This window comes from Poecile atricapillus, chromosome 12, assembly GCF_030490865.1.
Source record: "Poecile atricapillus isolate bPoeAtr1 chromosome 12, bPoeAtr1.hap1, whole genome shotgun sequence".
Taxonomy (NCBI): Eukaryota; Metazoa; Chordata; class Aves; order Passeriformes; family Paridae; genus Poecile; species Poecile atricapillus.
This window is the reverse complement of record NC_081260.1, coordinates 12,118,301-12,144,146: the sequence shown is the minus strand read 5'-3', so window position 1 is coordinate 12,144,146 and position 25,846 is coordinate 12,118,301. Positions and strand designations below refer to the sequence as shown.

The 25,846-nt window shown below is 39.0% G+C and overlaps 1 protein-coding gene across 2 annotated transcripts; it reads left to right on the top strand.

Moving 5' to 3' along the window:
• The first annotated feature begins 599 nt into the window (after nt 1-599).
• WDR44 (WD repeat domain 44) lies at nt 600-23,958 on the top strand. Of its 2 annotated transcripts, none has more exons than XM_058847903.1 (20): nt 600-742; nt 7,073-7,106; nt 9,561-9,635; nt 10,122-10,752; nt 11,347-11,477; nt 11,574-11,666; nt 12,591-12,727; nt 13,758-13,841; nt 14,163-14,269; nt 15,262-15,413; nt 16,810-16,948; nt 17,044-17,108; nt 18,356-18,469; nt 19,264-19,386; nt 20,300-20,491; nt 20,638-20,739; nt 20,998-21,113; nt 21,558-21,685; nt 22,324-22,455; nt 22,895-23,958. In XM_058847903.1, exons 1-20 carry the CDS (start codon nt 669-671, stop codon nt 22,987-22,989), a joined length of 2,724 nt encoding a protein of 907 aa, XP_058703886.1. In that variant the 5' UTR covers nt 600-668; the 3' UTR covers nt 22,990-23,958. The 2 variants fall into 2 exon arrangements, with proteins under 2 accessions (XP_058703886.1, XP_058703887.1); XM_058847904.1 differs by lacking the exon at nt 600-742 and adding an exon at nt 926-1,144.
• The last annotated feature ends 1,888 nt before the right edge of the window (nt 23,959-25,846 follow it).

Here is a 25,846-nt window from a genome sequence, read left to right as displayed (position 1 = left end):
AAAAACAAATAAGGAACCATATTATTTAATTCTTGCTGCCGGTTTCAAACATTCTTTACAGAAATTAAGGAGAAAAAATGGTTTTGAAAGTTCATGTCATTTTGTCCAGTAGACTGTCTTAATTCTCTGATTGTGTCACAGGATCCTTTGGCTGGAAAAGACCCAGGGTCAGGCTCTTTTCCCAGGGAACCAGCAACAGGACAAGGGGACAAAGTCTTAAGTTGCGCCAGGGGAGGTTTAGGTTGGACGTTAGGAAGAATTTCTTCACAGAAGCGGCGATTACAGCGAAAGGGGCTGCTGAAAGACGTGGTGGAGCCACCGTACCTGGACGTGTTTAAGGAAAGACTAAACGTGGCACTCGGTGCCATGCTCTGCTAGACAAGGCGGTGTAGGGCCACAGGTCGGACTCGATGATCTCAGAGGTCTTTTCCAACCTGTTCGATTCCGTGATTTTGTCACCCGGTGGATCCGTAAGGGCCGAGAGGCGGCGGCTCCCCCTCACCCCCTCACCGCGGCCGCCAGGGGGCGCTGCAGCGCTCGGGGGGGAGCCCCTCCCTCCCGCCCCTCTCGCAGTTCCGCGCGGGCGGGGGCGGGGCCGGGCCGCTCTCGCGATACCCGCGCGGCGCCGCCCGGCCCGCGGTGCCCGGAGGTGGCGGCCCGGCCCGGCCATGGCGTCCGACAGCGACACCGAGGAGTTCTACGATGCGCCCGAGGACGTGCATCCCGCGGGCTCCCCCGCGCCGTGAGTTCGCCCTGCCCTGCCCTTCTTCCCTCCCTCCCTCTTTCTCTCAGCGCGGCCCCGCGGTCCCTGGGCAGCTCCCGGGGTGTGGGGGGGAAGCGGGGTCAGCGCGGCCCCTCCGGAGAGCTCGGGGTCCGCTCGGAGCGCGGAGGGTGCGGGGAACCGAGCGGGGCTCGCTCGGCGCTCGGGGTTGGTACGGACGGCAGTGGCCGTGAGGGGATGAGATCATACCTGCCTTCCTGAGGCGGGAGCGGCTGTAGTGCTGGGAGGAGACGTGCGGAGATGGCATCGGGATCGACAGGAGCAATCCCTGAAATGCGATAAAAGTAACAATTTCTGAGGAAGGAGAAGCGAGCGAGCTTCGACAGCAACAGGCAGATGTTGCTGCGTGAAGAACAACTTCTGGTGTGCTCTGTTTTTAGTGGTATCTTTAATACTTTTAGTGTTTTTCATGGGGATTGGACTAGATTATCTCCAGAGGTGCCTTCCAGCCCTAACAGATCCGTAATTCTGTGTCGCTTTGACGATTCTTGCCTTTAGCCAGTTGATTTCAGTAGTGAAGATTTACCAGCGTTTTGTGATGTAGATCCCAGTGCTGCTGCTTCAGAACTACGCCTGACACCGTGGTGTTGGTGTCAGCCAAATTTGCTCCCTCTTGTAAATCTCTCTTTCTGGTTGTGTGCTGGACAGATTGTGGCTTATGTCAGTTCTGTTTTTCATGTAGCCTGGACCAAACCTCTGCATTATTTAACTTGGTAGGATGAGGTTTCATATGGTTTGTTTATAGAGTAATAGATATGGATTGTGGGATCCATGCATTTGAAGATTTAATAATGGACTAAGGAGCTTGTTTTGAGCTGTGACTCAGTGGTTACTGAATGCCTACAAGAAGGGAAGCTAGATGTTTTCTCCTCACCTTCAGATCCTGTATTAAAGTTTTTCTGAACTTAGCTGTAGCCTGGTGAAAAGCACATCTTAGAATACAGTTCTGCAAGATGTGATAAACCAAATTAACAGTGCTTATACTGAAATTAGGTTTTTCTCCAACTGCTTACCTTCTTCTAGGAATAGCGATCAAGCTCTTCTCTGAGTTGCATTAACTCAAAATAAACAGCTGAAAACTAAACAGCAAAAACTAGATAAAGCAGCTGGAATCTGTTTGGGCTGGGACAGGAGAGGGTGAAGGTAAGGGATTAGTGTGACTAGAGGCCACAGACAGGAAAGGGGAAGCAGATCATTTGGTAGAAGTGAGCTATTAAATCTGCCCAACTGCACATTTTGTCTAGTACAGATAAATGATGTGTCCCCTGGCCTTGCAGGTTTCCACTACCTCTATCTAAGCAGAACTTGAAAATACAAAATCACTCACCAGAAATTAAAGTGAAAGATGCTTTTAATTTCTCTAGTGCTCTTCCATAACCTGTATCAATGCATCATTGACTCGAGTCAATAGAATTCTGTGAGCCTGAGTCAAGTAAGGAGGTGACATCCGTGAGTTTAGTTTGCAATACAGCTACTGGTCTGTAATTCAGTCAGTTGTTGAATCTAACAATATGGACAATATTTTCTCAAAATAAGCTTTGAGATTTCATAAGAGCTAATTTCACACATGCATTGGAAACTTCTAGGAAGCAGGCTGGTATATTATTTTGCATGTGTAATGATGTTGAGTCGGGGGTCACAAAAAAAAAATCAAAACCTTGTTGCAGGCAAGGTAACTGAAAACGAGTACATATTGCCCTCTGCAGTTTCAGATATTTCCTCCTGCATTCAGTGTTCTGATGATCAGTAAAATCAGTCAGGAATCCTTTTTGGCAGCAATAGTTGCAGTAAAGCAGCGTAGATATATTTGCCCTCATTAAAAATGTGAGGATTGTAGCTTCCTCCCTCCCTTTGTTCTATGTGGGAAAGTTCAATAGCTGCTGATAGAGAAACTCTGAAAGTGATGCCAAGTGTTCATGTCAGCTTGCTGACTTCTTTGCTGTTTATTTGTTTTATTAATTGTCTGGTCTGTAAGAGTGGAGTTTTCAAATTGGATGTAGGCTCCCAATTCCCACTGTTCATTAAATTACTGATGCTTGAGTCCCTCTCAAGGAAAGCATCATATCCTTATTCTTGAGTACATCTGTAACTGGTGCTTTTTAAGAACTAATTAGCAGAAATTACGGAACCTGATGCAAAGTGTTTCTTTCGGATTAGAATGGTCTGAGGTAGTGTTCCTGGAGTAGCACTTCTGGAGTAATGACTAAGGTGAGGTGTGTTTGGAGATGTTTTGAGACTACTGTATCCCCTCTGGTGAGGCCTGTGTGCTCCCCTTTGCTCTAGATCTTGCCTTTTACTTGTTATTCTGCTTTTGACAGGATGTGCAGAGAGTGTCCATCTGTTGGATAACTAAGTCCAGAGTAAAAAGGGACAGGTGGTGTGACAGCAGATGCCCCTATTTAACTTCTGTCATTTGCTTTAAAAGCACTATAACCGTGGAAAAATTTAGGAAAATATGCTGAAATGTAGAGGCCTGAACAGTCCCATGCAGGAAGATATCAGTTTTGAGAGAAGGAAAGTATGAAGTAAGGCACATGACAGATCCTCTATATTTTATTTATAGGAAAAGCGATCCACCCACTCTGAAATCAAGAACTCCAAACCTAATAGTTTGTACTTCATATGCCTAACAGTGGGGGACAAGTTTTTTCCTAGTATGCTTGTATTCTAAAAATTGTTATGAGAAACCAAGCGAAAGAGATGGTGTAAGTAATGAGAAATGTCCTCTGGTACTTTTTTTTAAATTCTTGACTTGTAACTTCAGTAGTCCTTTGTTTTAGAAGTTGCCTTGATGCTTTTCATGAAGAATCTAATGTTCCTCTGTGTAGGAAGACGGGTAAGGTTGAGCCTCATTGACAGGTGGGAGATGCTTAGTACAACTTCTGTGTGTGTGTGTGTGTGTGTGAGTGTTTTACTCAATGTGCAAAGCTGATCGTGGCAGCAAATAGATGGAGTGTGAAGTGTTGGTTGTGTTCAGGGCTGCAGATGCATTACTGCACTCAGAGTCTGCTAAAGCTTCCACACAGGAGCTTCCCTAGGGCAGCCCAGAGCGTGCATTGCAGCCGTGAATCTCTGTAGGTTTGGAGGTGTGACTGCTGAGGAGAGCTGCAGCAGGAGTAATTGCAGCTCGCAGGGCAGGCGCAGGTCAGAGGGAACGTTGTGTGCAGGACAGCGGTGAATGCAGTTCCTGCGCTGGCTGTTGAACCTGTGTGTTCTGTACAGGGCACAGCTGCTCTGTGTGTGCTGCACACCCCTTCCCTTCTGCTTGCTAGCACACCTGTTGTATAACAATGTACATCCTCCCAGGAGGCCAGGCCCTGTCGGTTTGGGATTTGCCCAAGGCCACTATTTCACATTGTTTTTTGTTTGATCGGTTGAATGTTTTGTTTTCTGTCACAAAACTTAACAACAGCATGTTGAAAATGTGAAGTGTGCTTCAAACAGGTGCTATGCTGGAGCTACCTGATAGTAGGAATGGGAGCTTCCTGTGGAGTGGTCACTATGAGGATGAATTTGATTGTGGGATAAACAATTTAAAAAAAAAGTTTCTTTGTGAGTTTATTTGACTTTCAGGCTAATCAGACATCTGTTTGTGCAGGTGAAATGGGATATTCCTTTGAATCGTGTTTAATCTTTGTAAATAACCTTGAAGCCTTCCTTTGTTACACTGGTGTAAAAGTGGTATTATGTAAGATAATTTAGAAGTTACGTGAAATGCAGTCTAGAAGATGTGTTGCTCTCAGTTTATAAATCCCGCTTTTTAGTAAATGTTCATACCAGATTAGTTTTTGCCTTATGTTTTCTGTGGCATATGTCAGTTTTCATGTGCTGCCAGACCTTTCAAAGCCAAATCAATATTTGATCTTTGGGCTGATCTTATGTAAATATTTTCATACACTTTCACCACTGAATATACGTTTTTTAAAAATGCAAGGATTTCATACACTGCATGCAGAAAATTATGGACTTAAAGTAAAACTGGGGTCTGGAGAAGGCTGTAAGTTCAGCTGGTTGGGAAGACAAGATTATTCCAGAGTCATGTTGAACTACAAAAGATGTCAGTCCCTGATCTGGCTGACTTTGTGTAAATGCAGTATCACATAAGCAGTGACAGCTCACATATCAGGGAGCAATGGTGCTGACAGACACACAGCTCAAGTCCTCTCAAGCAAGCCACTGAACTTACCTGGCTGTATTACAAACTGATCTGAAAGTGGGGTTCTGCCAAACATTGTGGAAGCTTTGCAATATTTTAAAAGCATGTAAATTCCTTGGTAAGGCTTCTCCTTAATTGTGTGTGTGGGTTATGTCAAGCTATCAGCATGATGTTATATTCTACACCTGTGAGTTGTGTAACCCTTATTACTCAAGCACCTTTTTCCCAAGGTAGCTGAGTAGCCTGAGAGTGGAAAGTAACATTTGGTTTTGTTTGAGTGCAGATTTTCTGCAACCCTAATTAGCTAAAGAAGTCTGAAACAGTAGCAGTGTCTTTTGAACCTCCTATTTTGTGTAACCAGTGTAGGAATGAATTGCCTGTAGCAGAAGTGAGGGGCTAATTATTGGGAAGTGTCACAGTAGAAAACAGAAATATCTATTTACAGTTGAGGGATTTGTCTTATTTAGGTTGTTGAGTCTAAGCAGTGTCTTGTAAAATAAGACCCCGGCTGAAGCCTAGGCATTAATGTCATAATTATAAATATATTTCATTGTTAAAGTCATCTCATGGATTTAATGAACTGTGACACATTTCTGCTACTCCTAAGGAAATCCAAGAGTTGATAGTGTAAGTGAAACTGTTTCAGTAACCAGAAAACCCTCACAGGCTATGGCCTTTCCCATCAATGTATTTTGTGAGACAAAAAATGTTCTTGTTTTTCTGGGAAAAATATTAATTTTTTCTTTTCTTGCACTTCGGGGTTAGAGCTTTCTAGGAGGATTATACCTCAAAACAGTGTCAAAGATATTGTGCACTTGAAGTTAATATTTGGACAGAATCATCTCAATGTAACATGTTAAATTAGCTGCAATGATAGAGTTTTTATGTACCAATCCACTGTACTCTGTTTACTTAGCTGTGCTTTATAAATGGGATCTTTGCTTTTCTGTGATTAAATGCTTCCAGTCGGTAAAGAGAAGAGCTGAAATTCTTAAAAACAAAATGGAAATAGTTGTGGGTTTTTTCAGGAAATATTGTTGCTTAAAACTACTTTGAAGGCAGGAGGGGCAAATGAGCCTGAGATCTCAATACTTGTCTATATTGCTTGGTGCCAGGTGATACTTGGGGTTCAGAGTGTCACTGATCTTGGTAGTCAGCTGGGATATATGTGAAATGCAAGTAGTTCATTTGGTAATAAGCTTTTAGGGAATTAATCTGCAACTTTGTCTCTGTTTGTGACTAACAAACTGATAAAATCATAGAACAATTCAGGGTGGAAGAAGCCTGGAAAAATCATCTGGTCCAACCTTTCCTTTATGTATCAGTAAGATTCTGTAGTCAGAGTAAGCAGTGTGACTCAATATTTAAATATATTCCAGAATTCTGAAAGTCTTGTAGAAGATGTAAGTTCAGGATATAATAAGAGCTGACCATCCACTAATTGAATTGACTTGGCAAGAAGTAATTATTTGCTACCATTCCCCTAAGATAGCTTGTTCTTTAATGTAATTAGTGTTAGGAGAGGTGGTGTGTGAATGGTTGCTAATGCAAAGTCACTGTGTGTATTTCAAAGTGTGTATTTTGGAAAACAGTGCACACCGGTTCCTTCCTGTTAAAATGTATTTTGTCTCTATTTATACCAAATGTCCTGCTTAGAAACAAGATCTTAGGTTTGCTGCAGAGTCTGAAGGGCAGAGTGGCTGTGATAATGCCAACTCTATGGATCAGGATTCAGGCACTTGGTTTGCAGAGTACTGGAGTGTTTGTGCTTCTGCTTTCTGAGAGTTTTTGTTTCTTTAATGTCTACCCAATGCTTGGCATACATGTGCTAATTTTAAATTCTCTGTAATGCAAAATGTTTTTAGTTTTATACATGGAATAACATTTGTTATTAGAAAAGGGTGATGATAGGTGATTTCTAGAAGAGTCTACTGGCAATCTCTTAGAGTTTGTAGAAGCTGTGGATCTGTGTGGTATAGAGTAGGGAGCTTTTATAGAAGTGATGTGCAAAACATTCACTTTGTTGCTCATATAAGTTGTCAAGTATACAGTTCCTGCAAAGGAAGGCTGTGTTATAAACTGTTTAAAACAAAGCTTGCTGTCTTTGAACTCCACCTATCTTCTCTTTCTAACAGGTCACCAGCAAAAGTTGGAACCCATGTAGTAAAGGTGAGTTTCTTCCTAAAATCAGTCAAGTGCTTGTTGGTGGACACAGGGTTGAGCATTTCCACCTAATGCAGATGTGCTACAGTACCCCTGACATCTGCACACAGAGGAAATGACGGACTTTCCTTGCTGTAGGTAGCAATTGTGCTTGTCTTGCAATTCCAGCTTTCCTTTTATTTAGGGTATGTCACAGTGTCTTGAAGCTCATTTTATTCTGAAATGTGTATGTGCAATTTAATTAAGCTGGATGTGGTTACTAAACTGCCCTCTTTCAAATGATTTGTGAGTAGTAAGCAAGTCTCTACAGCCACCTGGGTTTTGGTCCTGATTTATATGAAACAGTTGATTGTGTTCTCTTCTGTCTCCAAAATAAGAAAGATCTTAATGTTTGTACTTCAGAAGCCTCCCCTCTAGGTTATGTGAAGATAAAACACTATATTTAGCTTAATGAGACAGCGTTGCCACTTCCCACGCAGGTAATTGGTATTCTGTGCATAGTGACAGCGCAGCTGAATCCAGCACACAGTGAATAGGTGAGGAGCTGGAACCTTGTGCAAATAACACTCATTTCCTGGTCTCAGAAGGGCCAAAGGTGGTGCTGTACAACACTGCTGCCTAATGAAGGCTTGTAGTTTTGTCTGCAAAGTGTTGGGAAATCCTAGTGAAGCTAATGTTTCTGAGCTGTCAGCAGTACTCTGCTCTCAATCAATAGTATTTTAACAGTGATACCATATCTGGCCGTATCTCTTAAGGAGCAGGGCCTTACCCCTCATTTTGTATTTTATTTAATGTCCCTTTAATAATTAAGTATTACATGTGTAAGCCTTCCAAGCAATGTTGTTTTATCATTCTCACTAAACTCTGTACAATCAATGAACTTCAAAGCTAACTTTAATGTCTTCATTATTTTTTAGCTGTGAAGTTCTCTATGTTGCTATTAGATTTTTTATTTTTTTGAAGTATCTTCCTAAATCACTTGCTCAAAGCTAAATTTCTGAAGGTGGAAAAGTAGTAGTTTCTCTGCTTGGTATCATATCACTTCAGTCATTGTGTGACTAATGATATTATTTGTCTTGGAATGAGTGAGAAATATTTCCTTAGTCCAAAGTTTAATAGGTGTGTGAGTTTAATGTCAACAGAATCGGAAATTAATATAATGGGCTTCTGTAGGCACTGATTACACTTAAGTATTTAAGTCATCATATGTTTGAAGATAGGTTTTAGTAATAAAGCAAAGTAGAACTTGCATTTAGATTAGAAACACTTTGTGGCAGGAGGAGGAGGGAGTGGAGAGGAAGGAAGAATTTTTCTATAATTGCTGCTGCTTTTGCACAATATGCCATTTCTTTAGGTCAGAGCTCTTCAAGATGGATGTCAGCAAGAGTTTGAGGCAGGGAGGAGTTTGAAATGTAGTGTTAGGATGCTCTAAAGGTTCTGTTCAGCTGTCTGAGAGTCTAGACAAAGTCTACGGAGAAATTTCTTACATATTTGTACTAGACAGTCACCCTAAATAAAAAAAACAGGGACAAATGATAGAAAATACACTGTTCTAGTTGGCTCTGCTTTGAGGCCTACTGGATCTCTGCAGATCCCTTCTGATGTCAAGGATTCTATCAGATTCCACTTTAGATATTGCTGATATATGTGCTTATGGACAATGTGATGTTGTGGTTTATAATTGGACTAGATGGTCTTTAAAGGTACTTTTCTTTCCTAACCCAAATTCTTTAGGATTATAATAATTAATATAGAAGAGAAGGTGTATGATGAAGTTCTTAGTGGTCCGTATCACTGGAGGTTAGAAGCAGGATACTATGGTATAAACTACTTGTGGTTCTGAACCTAAAATTTTGCAGGAATTGATTAAAATATTTACTCACAAATAGAATATTTCCAGTCCAGCTTATTTGGATTTTGGAAGAATCTGCATGAAGATGACTGATGGCTAAAATATACAATGTGCACTAGGAATAACTGTAGAATGTAAGATTCCATGTTAGAACCACAGAAGCATATTTGTGACCACTTGATAGAGCTGCCTGCCCTAATTTGGAAATTTCTAAATAGTTTCTGCTGTTACACAGTTCTTGCATCCTTGCCTAAAAGCTGATAAACAAAAGAGAAAATACTTTAATATGGAATTTCCTTGCTGCAAATTATTACATGTGTTTGTTTTTCTGAACTTCATGCTGCCTTCAGTTTGATTTTAGTTGAAGTTGCAGCCTCTCGTATATAACTGCCTATTTTGTTGCATGGTGTGCAGCCTTTCTGTGCATGACTGTGAAATACTACTCATGTGTACTGAGCATTACTGCTTAAACATCTGACAGCACTAATGTGTGAAAATGTAGCAGATTTCTTGTCGTTTATGCTATTTAATTTGTTGGAGCTGTATTTTTGTTAGATCATCTTACTGAAGAAGTTAGTACCCTTGTCTTATGACTTTTTCTTCTGTAGGATATGGACAATAAACTACACAAAGCTGGAAATGAAACATTTGTACGAGAAATGAAACAAGATGATTCAAAAGAGGTTAGTTAAATATTACTTTGAGCTTCCAGCATCACACTAAAGATTTTAAATAATTTAATGATCATTATTCATCCTGAAACTAGCATAGGTTAGAATTAGTTGTTAATGTTAGTAAGAATGTTCATCTAAAGGGTAAAAATCAAAGTGTTCAAAAAACATATTTAGGCTTCACCAGTTTTGAATTATTTGTGTAATTTACAGAATCATATTTATCAGTATATGAGAACTTTGTAGAGTGAATAGCTTTTGTTTCTAACTTTCTCTCCAAGTATATTAAAGAAGACTAGAAATTAGTCACTTTGTTTTGTCTTTTGAATATGCACATTTCTGCACCAAGGTTCTGGTCTTTTTAAACAAAATTCATCTTGTATATAAAACAACTCTTCAGTGGCAGAGTTCCTGTGGGTGTTGTGCAGGATAACTGGTTTATGTACCCAGGAAGTACCTGCTGGTAACTGGTAGAATGATTTTGTTTTGTTTCTCTAGATTATTGACAGTATTATAGAAGAAAGCCAGAAGGCCCAACAACTGGAGGATGAGCCTTTAGCTTCTAGAGAAAATGAATTGACTGTTCCAACTTCAGATGCAAATGCTTGGACTTCTGGAGCAGGTGTCCTTAGTGATATCCCAGAAGTACTAGCTGCTAAAATACCATTAGCAGAAGACACTAGAGAACCAGAGGATCAGAGAGTGTGTAAGGATGCTGAATTGGAGTCTGGGAAGCTTTTGTTTAGTTCTGACCAACAGGAATCTCATAAACTAACAAAAGTAACAAATGCAACTGACCATAAAATGGATGAAACTGAAGCAAAAGGAGAAACCTCAAAAAAAGAGGATATAACAGACAAGAAAGAGGAAAATACTTTAGAAAAAGTGGCTTCAGATTTATCTACCAAAGACCTTTCTACAACAGAAGAAATGCCCCCAGCAAAGCCACCAAGGCAGCTGACTGTAGAGCCTGACATTGTTGCGAGCACAAAGAAACCTGTCCCAGCCCGGCCCCCGCCTCCCACAAATGTTCCTCCCCCAAGACCTCCCCCCCCTGCACGGCCAGCCCCACCGCCCCGGAAGAAGAAGAGTGAACTGGATTTTGAAGTACAAAAACCTGTTTTAGAAGGCAAGTATTCTATTTTAGATGGGTTTACTTATCTACAGGGTTACTATATTTTGTGTTTTGAGTGAAGGATTATTCAGTCCTGTGCTTTTAGTTTAGTTGATGGGTAAAAAATATTTTAACAATTTTAGCTTATTACAATGAATACCCTTCTAATTTAGAGGTGTTCCTCATTCATAGACTCTTTTGTAAAGTAAGACTTCCTACTGAAATAGCTGTAGCTATAGCAAGGAGAAGTTGACTCATCAATACATAAGCTAAAAAACAGTTACTTCAAATAAAATGTGTGTGGTCTGTATTTGCATAGAAATGCAAGTCAAAGTGTGGACTGAGGTGTTATGAAAATGAGTAGTCCTGGGTTACTACAGAAATGACTATTAAAAAGAAGTTAATAAAGCTTAAGAGGCCTAGGTGTAAAATCATGCCTGAACCCTCAACTGTATATGAAATACATATAATTGTAAATTAGACTTGGTGGTAGTTGATCATTAAGAAATACCAAACTGATCAGAAAGGGTGTTCAGGCCTTTAACTGATATTAGGATTTGATGCCTATGGCAAGTGTTATGCTTTTCTTTCTAATAAATCTCTTTTCAGTTTCTCGAGACAGCTTCACAGCTGGTGGTCTTTTAACTTCAAGTTCAGTGACAGAGGGTGTGCCCAAAGATTCTCAGCCTTCCTTGGATTTGGCCAGTGCAACCAGTGGAGATAAAATTGTCACTGCACAGGTATTGGGAAATAGTTGTACATTTGATAACTGTAACATTTCCTATTGCTTCAGTGTTACAGTAGAGATAACGTAATCTATGTCTGCACATTTTCAGGAAAACGGGAAAGCAGCTGATGGCCAAATAACAAATGAAGTACTTGGACCACAAAGACCCAGATCTAACTCTGGCAGAGAGCTCACAGATGAGGTATCAGTGGCTGTGGTCTGTACACGGTACACCTTCGTGCTTGCTTTCCCTGTGCATTAAACAAATTGTCGTAGTCACAGGTCACTCCTTGTTCTCTGAACCACTCCATGCTGTCACCAGGAATGCAAATAGGAGTGATGGCACAGCTGACTTTGTCCACCTAAGAACTTCGTGTCCCCTGAGCCATGTGTGGCATTAGCCTTTGGAAGTGTGAGCTGTAACAGACCTGAAATGCCATCAAGTTTGTGTTGGTAGCTATGCAAACACCTCAAAGGATTTTCATGGGAGAGAACACCAGCACACCTGGAATTTTGTCATGTGTCTAAAAGGGGAAGGAGTCAGCAAGAGGAAAATTATCTTCCTCATACTAAAAAATAGGTTATTCAGTTAATAATTCCACAAATCCTGATGATATTTGGCTTTTGCAAGTTTTCATTTGTGTCTATCACCGTACAGCTTTTTTTAACTGTTCCTGAATCTATGTAAGCGTTCATGAGATACTCCAAATAAACGTTTTCCTTTGTGGTGCTAGTCAGTTCTAAATTCCTTTTTTCTCTGTATGGTAAGTTTGCTTTTGGCTAAACCTAAGATACAGCAGTTGGAGTAGGAAAGGGAAGACTGCAATGTCTTTTAATTACATAATATGTTTGATATTGGCATGAAAGGCATCAGGCAGTGGTTGATGTCTCCATAGCTGCATTTTTGATTTTTGAAATTGAAGCTTGTGTTATGTAACTGTTCATCTTTGTCTAGTAGTTGATAATGCTTGCACTAATGCACTAATTTGAACTTAGTCTTTGTAAATTAAATATTTATTGAGCTGCAGAACTTCTCATTAAGTAATTTGTAAGTCTTGATGATTTCTGTTTTGCTTTAGGTTTTCAAGTCTAATCAAGTTCTCTTCATTACACATTTTTTTCATAGGAGATTCTAGCAAGTGTAATGATAAAAAACCTTGATACAGGTGAAGAAATACCTCTAAGTTTGGCAGAAGAAAAGTTACCAACTGGCATTAATCCACTGACTTTGCATATCATGAGGAGAACTAAAGAATATGTCAGGTATGAATCATGAGGGCTTTCAGCTCATAAGATGCTGTTGCTCTCACAGGTTTTGCATAAATGGAAGCTGCTTCTGTGCGGGTAAAAAGAGCCCAAATCCGTCTGTCTGACTAATCTGAGCTAATTCCCAGTTCTCAATGAACCAGGCTCCTTATTGATTTCTCTCAATTTAACTAAAAGTTATTGCTGGAACTTGACAAGCAAGTACATCTGAAAACCCACTGATCTCCAGTTAGCCTTCGGTGTACTAAATGTCATTTCTGTGCTGAATTAAACACAATTTACGTTCAAGTACTGGATGTTCATGCCACCACCTCCTGTACCTTTTTCAGTGTTTCATAGGAGACTGTTCCTCTGAAGATCTGTTGTCATTAGTACAGCTGACTGCTTTTAGGTTTACCTGTTCTTAATAGAGCTTTAGATGCTTCTAACATGTAAAATGGAGTCTTTTTGCAATCTTTGATAGAAAAAGACACGTGCTTAATGATCAGACAATCGTGTCAGTCTAGATGTTCTTTTCAAAGGCCTATATGAATTTATCCATCAGACAATTTCTAGGTTTTTTGCATTGGTATATTATTGAAAAGCTTACTTCTCTAGAACTCTTGTGAAAAATCTTCTGTTTCAGAATTAACAGCTATTTATATATTTGATCTCTATATATATATATTTGATTTCTATATATAGAAAGCAAGATATGAGAACAAAGTGGCATATTACCAGTTCCTCGTAATTTAATGTATTTTTTCTGCTCTTAGCTTTCAAAGTGTCACTATAAGATTAAGTTGGAAATTTGTTGCAGGGAGTAATATATCTGTGGCACCTGCAGAGTGTATGCAGCTTTAGTATCAGGATGCCTAAGAGCTTAAAGACCTGTTTATTATGTGATTAAAATAATGTCCATGTTTTTTCAATGTATTACATAGTGGAATAAAGATGGATGCTAAAATGCAGAGCCTACTTAATAATGTTTCACTCAATTTAGATTCATTATGATATCCCATTAAACAGTCACTTCTGTATTTCCTAGTAATGATGCAGCACAGTCTGATGATGAAGACAAAATGCAGACACAGCAAACTGACACCGATGGAGGGAGGTTAAAACAGAAAACGTAAGATGCTGTTTTACTTTTTTTCCTTTCTGTAGAAAGAAAAAACAGAATTTATTTTTCTAAGCTGAAGCTTCCCTTCTGACTACTGAACCAGTTACCTTTTGAGTAATCACTTTACAAGTGATACCTGATTTTACATAAGCCTGTAGCTCTGTGGTTGAACTGAAGATTGCATGACTGCTGCCAAATTTGCTGCTTATTTTAAGAAGCAGTAATAAAAAAAGATAAGATTACATTTAAAATCAAAATTATTGATTCATAGTAGCAAAAAAATAAGAATTTTCTATTATTATGTGTTGAAAAAGTACCTTTGCTTTTAAGGACTCAACTGAAAAAGTTCCTTGGCAAATCTGTAAAGAAAGCAAAGCACCTTGCTGAAGAATATGGTGAACGTGCTGTAAATAAGGTTAAGAGTGTTCGAGATGAAGGTAAGTGGCAGTTAATCCTTTTTTTTTATTTTTTTTTTAATAGGATAGTCAGTTTATCCTTGTGCTTTTAGGAATCAAAGCTGGCAGAGGAACATACACTGCTGCATCCTACCACTGTTCTACAGTTGGTGATATGATTTTTTTAGAGTTAAACCTCGTAGCTTAGTAGGTATTTTGAGATGACCAGGTTACAAGGATAAATTCTTGTAAAGTAATAGTTGAGAGACCTTGTCAACTAAACTAGCTTAATACTCTGATTTTTTGTTGTGCTGTTAGAAAGAAGTTTTGATATCAAAATGTAAACATTTTTGGAAAGTTATTCCAGCAAAGGTAGAAGTGGGGATTATCTTCATTACTTTAGCAAGTCATATTTTTTGGCAACCAGTCACCCAATTAGAATTCTCATATGTCAGATATCTCAGATATCTTGTTAGATTTCCCAGCTACAATTGAATTCTCTCCTTCTTGTTTGATCAGTGTATCTTTCAGACAGACTTCTAGTGCTGCAGCAAGCTGTTGTAGCCACAGCCTGAGATAAGTGACATGGAACTGCTGCACTTCAGTGTCTTGTGTTGCCACTGGCTGTTGGTCACAGCTCTTTCTCAGTTCTTACACTTCCAGGGCAAATCACCAGGCCATTGCAGTGTACTCAGGGAGAAGAAACCAATAGGCTCATTTTCAGCACACATTAAACTGAGAGAAATCACTTAGTGTAGGATCTACTGAATGCAAGACAGGTGCCAAGAAAGGGGCAGAACAAAAATTGATAGCAGTTCTTATTTTCAGTGTTCAGTATTTGGATTTGCTGTAGCCTAAAATTAATGCAGATGTATTTTTAGATGTTGATGCAATATTACTCTTATTATTTTGCTTTAAGATCTTCAAATTGCCTATAGAAATTATCTAATTCAAGACTAATCTGCTACCAGAAAGCTTACTAGTAGATTAAATGGATGCTGCAATATGTAGTGCTGAATTTGTATTCCTCTTAGTCTTTCACACAGATCAAGATGATCCCTCTTCCAGTGATGATGAAGGGATGCCCTATACAAGACCAGTTAAGTTCAAAGCAGCACATGGCTTCAAGGGACCTTATGATTTTGAACAAATTAAAGTTGTTCAGGATCTCAGTGGAGAGCATATGGTAGGTCTCAAATTCCATCCGTGGTTTTGCTGAATCTGTTCAGCCTGAGATTCAACTTCTCATCAATTTTCATCTACTTGCTGATCTCCAAAAATGACTGTCATGTTTATTCTCCATGAAAAACTTCATTCTGGAAAATAATAGTCTGGCACAAAAATGAAAATTTGGCTGGTTTGACCAGATATTCACGGGGTAAAACACATGTAGATTCCCAGGGATTCTCTGGAGATGTCCTTTGAAGAGTTGTGGCATCAGTGGTATTTGGTTTTTTTGGTTCGTGCAGTTACAACTTTAGGCTGAAATAGGCTCTTTTCCAGTACCAGAACTGAGCACAGAGCAGCAAGCTTGACCTGCTCAGCAGTAAATAAATTAGTCTATTAGACAGATGAACACAAGTATTGAACAGAAATGCTTAATAGGTTTTGGAGGCAAAAGTCAGGAGAGGTTAATGGAGCATGTGGATCAGAATGATAAGGTGGGGAGAAACCAGGATGGGATATTTGCAGAGATGCCTGTTGTAAATCAGGCAGAAAAGCTACCTATTCATCACTGTTAGAAGTGTGCATGCTTCCCTATGGAGTCTGGAATACATTCTAGTATTCCAAATTTCCCAAAGTTCTGCTTACAGCAGCTGTCTGGTATTTGAAGTAATCCCTCATCTCTTTAAGTGTTGGGCTGAGGGTAATGACCTACAGCAGTCAGTGACCAGAGATTCCAAGCTTGTCATCCACAGCTGATGAACTTCATTTTGCTGGTCATCCGTGTTAGTTTGACTTCTTAAACCTAGGAAATTCCTCCAGATTGGTGGAGTCAAATGCCTAGTAGCTCTTTATTCAGTAGCAAGAGGAAATGGACTACTGCTTGTGTGGTTGTTTTATTGACTAGTAACTCTTTGAACTTCAAAATGGAGAAAGAATTGTTATCATCAGAGGCTTTGCAAAACCTTCATGCCAATTATGAACATGACAAATATATGTAGTATCCATTTTCCTTGCCAGTTGGTGTAACCAATCACAGTTTCTACTTCAAAAAAAAATGTGCAAACCTCAAGTGCAGCTACAAGTACTTGTCAGTACTACAAAACAAACAGGAGGTTCTGAGTCCCTCAGACAATTGTACTATGTGGAATTCTGTGGTAGTGCTGACCTCCTGTAACTCCTCTCTTGCAATCATCTGCCCTGTGGGCTTTTTGTTTCAAACTGTTTTTCACATGTGTTGCAAAATTCACCAGTCTTAACAATTACTTATCACTGCTTTGATCTAGAGTTTATTTTACTTGTGGTATCTCATGTACGTCTAAAATCTTGTCAGTTGATGTCAGTTGATGTAGAAAGTCTTTTTGGTATGCAGAAAAGCACTTTCTGTGACTAAAACAATCATCTCTTTATTTTGACAGGGTGCTGTTTGGACAATGAAATTTTCTCACTGTGGTCGATTACTGGCATCTGCAGGGCAGGACAATGTAGTAAGGATATGGGTTTTGAAGAATGCCTTTGACTATTTCAATAACATGCGCATGAAGTACAACACAGAAGGTATCTCTCTATGCATGGCTAGAGCTCTGAAACAGCAGAAATTCTGGGTATTTGGGAACTTGATGTTGACCATGGTGTTTCTGTCTGTGTTCCAGGCCGTGTCTCCCCTTCTCCCTCTCAAGAGAGTTTGAATTCTTCCAAGTCTGACACCGATGCAGGGGTAGGTACACAAGGTATTGGGAAGTAAGAGATGGTCTGGTTTGTAGTGCCAGATCTTCATTGTTGCTTTATCCAAGCGCACATTAAGGAGTTCCTGGCTTGTGTCTTTTTATCAAACTGTCATATCAATAGATATTCAATCCAATACCTTAATCCCGTGTACAAGGGGTGCAAGCAAGGAAGCCCATCATTGAATTTAAAGCATTACAAAATCTGCATAGCTGTGCTGTGGCCTCCTGCCAGAGGAGATTTCTAAGTGAATTGCTGAGGGGAAAAACCCTACATTGAATTTCCTGTCTGAGTGTTTTAACTCTGACTATTACTTGTGGTTAATGTCTGACTAGATGTTTTTTCCGAGGAAGGCCAAAGTGAGCAATGGGATTCTCAGAAGCATAATGATACTTGACATATTTAAATTTTTCATATCTATGTAGAAAAGGAACATGACTGAAAAAAAGTACTCAGACACTTACTTGTAGAGTTTCCAGATACTGTAGTAAACCTTGTCATTAAAATTAATGTATTTAAGGTGGGTTTTTTTTTTCTGTTTTTGGCTTCCAGTAGTGTAAGAAACAGATGACAAAATAAGGGTTTAAGTGAAGATCTTGGCAGTAGTGTTATTTAGTGTGTGTTGTTTTGGCAGAGAGGGAAGCAGGGAGGCCAGCAGTCATTCTTTATCTCATGTAAATGAGTGGGCTTGCTAGGCCACACACACCAGAGATGTTTTCAGTGGTTGGGTTTTTCTCAGTTTGTGTTGGGTTTCTTTTCCTGGAGAAGTTTTGTATAGGAACTTCTAGAGCTTTTTTGAGTTACTATTTTACACCTGTTAATTCTGAACTTGTCTCTTAATAGGAGATTGTCATTCATGATATGCACTAGAAACTTGGAAACCTGAACTCAAAATTTATATTCTGAAGTGGAACACAGTTTTTAAGGTTGATATGCTTTGTTCCAAAAGCTTATCTTCAGGTGTTTGTTTCAATTCCTGTCAAACTGATCCCACTGAATAAGAGCTGAAAAATGGAAAGTTTAGAACTTCTTAATTTTGCAATTTGAGGATGATATTTCACAGTCCATTGTACTTGACATTTACTTTGGTTGTTTATTAGTGCAATATTGTTTATTTTAAAGTAGTAAAAAAAGTTGTTCAAATTATTATTGTCCTTATACTTTTTTTAGGCAGTAAATGCCTTATTGTTAATTTTTCCAACTAATATTTGGTAATATTTCTATACATTTCTCTGATAGATTTGCAGTGGAGTTGATGAAGACCCAGATGATAAAAATGCCCCATTTCGTCAACGACCATTTTGCAAATACAAAGGCCACACAGCAGATCTTCTTGATCTTTCCTGGTCTAAAGTAAGGCACCTTAATACAAGCTATACAGTTCTTCTGTGTTTTCCTTGTTTTCTATTGTCAGTTGCCACTGGAACCATACATCTAAACAGTATGAAATGATCCTTGAAGTTAAGAGAAGTTTGTATAGGCAACATTTATTCTCGTTGAAATACTTGAAATAAAATGAGCAACCCTCTTGTGCTTGTGTAATTAAGAGTAGTCATAAAAAGAACCAAACAAGCCAGTAACAATTACAGTGGTGTATTGAGTGATGAAAGTAAATTATTTAGAGTGGGTGGATTTGCCATTGAGCTGTGTGGTTTCTGTTTTATGGTGTTACTGCTTTTCTTGTCTTCAGCATGCTTTGCTTTTTGTGCAAAGTGAAGTTGTGAGGTTGCTGAATACATACATCTGTTTTACAATTAGAGAATTACCTTGTTGCACATCAGACTTATTCAGATAATTCTCCACATGGGAATGCAGTTGTACTTTTAGGAACACAGTCTGGTTGAAGCATCTCAGGCATCTCTGAAGTCTGTTGTGCCATTTCTTCTCTGAATACTTTAACTATGTTCCAAGTATTCATTTTCACTAAGATTCTTCCAGAAAATTTTATGTGACTAAGGGTCAGTGTACAGCTCTTAAGGAAAGCACTAATCAGTAATGGTAATTTGAATAAACCTTTTTATCTGAAAAACTAAAATACTAAATTTCATGCAGCATAGAAGTTGGTAAGACTTCACCAATCAAATTGCTTCTGTATTTCCAGTTATTTTTATGTCTGTTAATAACTGTGGAATTCCCTTGTTTCACAGAATTACTTCTTGCTTTCTTCTTCTATGGATAAAACAGTCAGATTATGGCACATATCAAGAAGAGAATGTCTTTGCTGTTTCCAGCATATAGACTTTGTCACTGCCATAGCTTTCCATCCAAGGGTAAGTGTAGCTGCCCTCTTACTTCTAGAGAGGTAGAATTTAAAATTACAACATTCCACTCCCTTTTTTTTCTTAATTAAAAAAATTAAATGATTGAGTAATAGTTTGTGCACTTCATAGTTTGTGCCTCCTTGATGATGTTCCAGAACTTTGTGTTCATCTTCACTGAACTTCACCAGGACTGTTGATGGGGTTTAACCATGGGTACTTGTGAAGTAGAAAGTGAATTGTCTGTTGGCTGTAGCATCACAGCTGGTATAGTGTAGAGAAACATCGTGAAAAATTAGAATTTCCAGTGAGGGATATTGTGATTAAATATTTGTGGGAAAAAAATCATAATGAGATTGAACAGATTGTCCAGAGACCACAGAATCCATGAGAATTTTTAAAACTTGACTGAATATAACCCACTACAGACTGATCAAACCTTTGGAAACTGTCCTTGCTACAAGCAGGGGAGGTGGATCAGAGGCCTCCAAGATTACTTTCAACTTATTTTTATAAAGTAAAAGGATTAAAAATACTGTAATCCAGCTTCCTAATATTAATAAAACTCAAGTGGAAGAACAGTGTTTGTCAGTATTCCCTGAACATACAGAACTAGTAGGTGTATGGGAAACTGAAAAGAGCTTTCAGCTCCTGGCAAGGTGAGTGTTGAGCAGGTAGAAAAACCTGTGCTAACAGTGAGCAATTTTCTAACCTGAGGTAGAACTGCATGTGTCTAATCTTGTCAAAAACCTGTAAGAATTTGAATTCCGTTTGCCACAAATTTCTTAAACATTATGATCAGCTCATCTGAGGGCTCTTATTTGGGAAATTCTGTAGAGAAGCTGTTTGGAAATGGGGTGGGAAGGTTTAAAGGAAGGCAGAGATATACTCGTAGCACAAGTGGAGACCTTGTGTGTGTTCTCAGGATGACAGGTACTTCTTAAGTGGTTCATTGGATGGAAAACTCCGACTCTGGAACATTCCTGACAAAAAAGTGGCATTATGGAATGAAGTAGATGGGCAGACAAAGTTGATTACAGCTGCCAACTTCTGTCAGAATGGCAAATATGCAGTCATAGGCACCTACGATGGAAGATGCATCTTTTATGACACAGAGGTAAAAACTTTGAGACTGTGGATTTTTTTGTGTTAAACAACATATTTCAAAGTCATGGCTATTTAAACACCAAGAAACTTGTTAGAGCTTGAAACACATTTTTACACAATTGTTTTAAACTGGGACATGTTTTGATGTCTTTTCAGCACTTGAAGTACCACACACAAATACATGTGCGTTCTACCAGAGGTCGAAATAGAGTTGGAAGAAAAATAACTGGCATTGAACCTTTGCCAGGTGAAAATAAGGTACTGTCTTTCAGTGCAGCTTTGGCCCAGTACTGAATTCTGATCTTTATATCTAATGCTTAGTAAGTTTGTGCCAAATCTTTTAACACTACTAAAATGAGCCTTACTCTTTGCTGATTTAGGCTAATACAATACTAAATAGTGGTAAAATAGAATAGATATTCTTTTAATGACATTATGCTCTGATTAATGGGCAGGTGAAAAAATAGCTAGATGGCTAATTGTTTCCACTCCTAAATTAATTTATTTCTTTTCTAGATACTAGTGACATCAAATGATTCCAGAATCAGGTTGTATGACCTAAGAGATTTGTCTCTATCTATGAAGTACAAAGGTTATGTCAACAGCAGCAGCCAAATCAAAGCCAGCTTTAGGTAAGACAGTATTGAAACAATGGAGTTGCTGAATTTGGGAAATGCTGTGGCTGAAGCACAGAGGGTTTTGTTTAAATAATCTATATTGGCATGAAACTGAGGCTCAGAATGCAAAGGTAGAAAAAGGCTCTGATCAAGAGTGATGAGCTGGGGGCTCCTGTGGGTGAGTGAATGCAGTTGCATCCTGTGGACAGTATGATGTGGGCCATTACTATTGCTGTGAGTGCAGAGGTTGCACTATTGCTGTGCTACAACTGAGGTTGGAAATTGCATTGGGAGATCATCTTGCACAGTCCCCCTGCTCCAGATAAATTTCCCAGGTTAAATCATCCCTACTTACTGGGCTGTAGCCCAGTTAGTGTCTGAGTTTACAGATGCAGAGCTACTGTAATGCATGCTTGAACAGGTAAGAAAAGTAATGTTTTTCCTGCTTTGAATCTTTAGCCATGACTTTACCTACATTGTAAGTGGTTCAGAAGATAAATATGTCTACATTTGGAGTACATACCATGACCTGAGCAAGTTTACATCTGTAAGAAGAGACCGAAATGATTTCTGGGAAGGCATTAAAGGTAAAAATCAGCTTTTTATCTTTGTTTTATTGAAACTCATATAATTTGAAAATTGAAATATTTTATTTGCTATGCATTAAGTGTGAACAAATTCTTAGCAGGATGCATGGTCACTGGTGGCCTGTCAGGAATCCTTGCTCACAGGAGATTTTCTCTGGAATGGCAAGAGACAGAGTAGCTTAGAGTTTGTCCAGCTTCAGTAAGAGATTTGGAATTAATGTCATGTTTTGCTGGCTGATTGTAGAAATCAAACTAATTATCAACCCAAAATCCTTTATGGAAAAGTGACTTTGAAAACAAATGCAAGCTTTTCCTTTTTCATAGCAGGCTAAAAACATAAACAGGTGAGAAAAGAGCAGCTCTTTTATCTGCTCCACATACACAAAGTTTTTGGGAAATGTGGGCCATGTTTTTAAGAAATGTGTTCTGGACCTCTTGCCAGTTAGTTTTGAGCACTTAGAGCTTCTTCTGAAATCCCTAAGATTATAGAATAATGGCAGTTGTTCCTTGAATTCTGAGTTTACCTGATGCCACTAGCTCTGAGAATCTTGTATATTTACTAGAACTTATTCCTGCTATTCTTGTAAAACTAACAAATTCTTGAAACAAGGTAATCAAATTGGATTGTCTTTCTGAAGCGCACAATGCAGTCGTCACCTCTGCAATCTTTGCTCCAAATCCTGGTTTGATGGTGTCACTGGAAACTTCTGAAAAGCAAGAAGCTGAAAGTAAAGGTGAAGATTGTGAGATATCAGACACCATACCCTCTGGTAGGTGTTTAAGATGAACTCTGCTTGGTACCATGGTATGAGCAGGAAAATATTAGGAATACTTTCAATCTGGGTGGGGGTTTCTTGAGAAGAAAAGTCCTTTCAGTGGCATGGATATATATTCCAACTTAGCATTCCTCCTTGAACATTTTGGCAGCTGCTGCATTCTTAAAAGCTGAGGATGTGAGATGAGGGGAGCTGCCATCCTAAGTACTTTAGGATTATTTCTTTTACATTGGAGCTGTTAGGAGGTAGAGCTGCACCAACCATTAATGGAAAGGTTTCTTTCTGAGAAATGCAGATGTTTCTTGAAATATTGGCTAGAAATTAGGAATATGATAAAAGAAGGGTATCACAGTGATGTCATTATTTTAATGAGAGTGTGATTTTTATATATATGTTTTTAATGAACTAACAGTTTATTCTCTTTCCCATTAAGGAGCTCTGAAGACAGATCACACAGAAGTGCTTTTATCAGCTGACTTTACTGGAGCAATTAAAGTCTTCATAAACAAAAAAAAATATGTATCTTAGTTGGTTTGTAACTGACAGCGTAAAGCTATGGTACTGTGGGATTAAAATTCCATAAATAATGCAGGCAAAAGCAAAGTATCTAATATAATAATGTTACAGGCTGATTTATTTTTAAATCTTTATTTTAAGGCTACTCAAATATTGGATCCTTGGAAAGCAGTGTGCCTATTAACACCTGGGCTTATAGGATAGAAAGGAATGTGTAAGAATAATCCTGCCAAACATTAGACTAAACTTTCTACAAATTTTGCAGTGTCATTGTGAACCTGCACAGGTTTCTACACAAAACTGTGTTTGCACATGTGTGTGCCTTTGGGATAGAAGCACCAATTGGAACCTGCATCAAAAGCATTTTAGTGGTGCTTGTGGCCACTAGATGTCAGGAACTGGGGTGAGAAGGGAAGGCTGGAAAAATGCTGAATAATATAGTCTGATCTTTGCACAAAATTCCATTTGAGAAAGATCTTGAATTTGTAGTAGCTAATATTCAGTTTTAAGTTATGCAAGTTTTTGATGGGTCAACAAACATGTGTAAATGTTTTTATAAATTTCTCAACTTCAGGACGTGAACATTTTTTTGTTGTCTTTTAATTGTTGTGGACTTTAGATTCCTTTCTTATATATAATTTTTTGCACACTGGAGCACAATACTTGTGTAAAGAATTCTCTCATTCCGTGTTCACGGGCACCAGGATATATTCACCTTCCAGATAAAATTAAGCTGCATTAGAAAGTTCTTATATTTTACAACTATGTAAAATAAACTGTTTACATTTTTTAAGCATTGTAGCTTAAAGTTATAAGTTCTTCTTGTTTGTTTAGTGCCACTGAATTTTGAAAGTCTTTGTAAATATTCATATAAAACACCTATGAAGTAACATTCTGGGTATCCTAGCCCATGAAATGTTATTGATGGTCAAATGTTTCAGAGAACAAATGTATCATTAAACTTGGTCACCCACTTGGAAATTGTTGCTTCTTTTCCATTTTGATTTGTTAATTTGCCTTTTGTCTAAAGTAGTTTTGACCTGTTTCTGAGATCATTGATCCTGCAGGAGCTTGTTACCTTCCGAGTTCTACTTTTCCTGATCTTGTCACACCTTTATTTCTGAAAGAATGGGGAATGGAGTACTGGAACTGGGTATTAAGCAGAAATAAGAGTAATTATATGATTGTTTAGCATGAGGAGGACACTTCAAAAGTGTGCACAGAATCCTCTACTTCCACTACTAGTGGAAGAATGAAGACACGGAAAGGCAGAGGAAGCAAGTCTCACCTTTTAATTCTTTTCTACTCAGGTGAATTTGGCTATGACTTTGTATAGAATTGTCTTGGACAAGGAAGGCAGTGGCAAGGGGTTTATCATCAGTCAAAATAGATACAAGAATTCTATACACATTGTATAAAATTATCTTCAGTTAACACAGTTGGGTGAGTTTGACTCAGAATTGAAAATACCTGCATGGATGAAACAAACTGAACACTCACAAGGTTCTTTTGTTACTTGGAGCTCCACTGAACTGACAGAAGTGAGGAGGTGGTAAAAGAAGACATTTGGCTTGTAACTCCAAAAATCAGTTTCTATAATATCTGCCATATTTGTGTAGAAGGCTGTAACTGACTGAGATTTCCATGAGCTGTTCCCAGACACTTCTAGGGTTTGTTACCGACGTTCTGCATATTTATTGACTCATACAAGTTAAGAAGCTGCTTTGTACAGTACAAATGCCATCACTTTGCTCACAGGTACCTTAATTCCAGAGTCTTGGCACATTGTGGCCTTCCTGTCTGGAACTAGAAGTCTGGACTGGAGGAAGAGGCATATGGGCTTAGCACTGGGGATTTGGAGTATGGTTTTTTTGTGTGAGTCTGCTGCTCCTCCATTCCTGCTTTTCCCATATTACAGTTAAAATAGTAAATGCAAAAATTAGGGATGAGTAATAGGAGAAGGCAGCTCTTACTGGCTGCTAAGAAATACACAGAAGAGGATGGGTCGAACCCAGCTTTGGCTGAAGACTTGGCTGCTGTCAACATGCAGTGTTGGAGGTACGTGTGGGGCTAAGTGGACTTTGGGAAGGGGTTCCTGCAGCATGAATTGCCTGCATTTTGGCAGTTGTTTTACATGTTCTATGCAAAGTCTCCTCTGTAACCTCTTAATCATCTGAAGGGTTTTGGTTTTTTCTTTCAACAGTGACTACTTTGGAGATACAAGTTGAACTGTTAGTTTTGCATATTCACTGCCAGAAACTCGATTAAGATGTGTTTGGACCTGTTAAATACTCAGGGGATCATTAAAAAAGGGTATTTAACAGGTCCAAACCTGTTCATTATCCAAAGAGGTTCATTATCCAGGCAGTAAACAAAGCTGATCTTGAGGAAGATTGACTTCCATTTACCTTGATATTTAGCTTTTCAGCACTCACAGTTCTGGTGTTCCCCTGCATTGATCGAGTGCTCTTAATGCTTTTTCTCCAGTTGAACTGTTTTGCTCATTTCTGATGGTTCAGAAATCATTGTCTCTTTCCCTCTCCTTCCAAAAGTTGTGTCAGTTAAATTCCAGTTCTGAGTGGTGCTGTGTCCATTCCTGTCTGATCTTGGCTGGGTCTGGAGGCTTCTCTGGTACCTTACGTGCTGCGTTCTGCTTTTGTCCAAAGCCTCCAAGTTCTCCTTGCAGGTAAATGTTACATTGCAGGTAAATGTCAGTTCCTCTGCTGAGCCTCTTGGGTTCAGCCAAGTGCCTTCACTGTCTGTACATCAGGGAGGGCCCTTGCACTGCAGTGACATTCCTGGCTGGAGCACAAGCACAGCATGGATGGAGATATAAAACACTTCCCTTTGTGCAGGAGGGCTCCTCTCT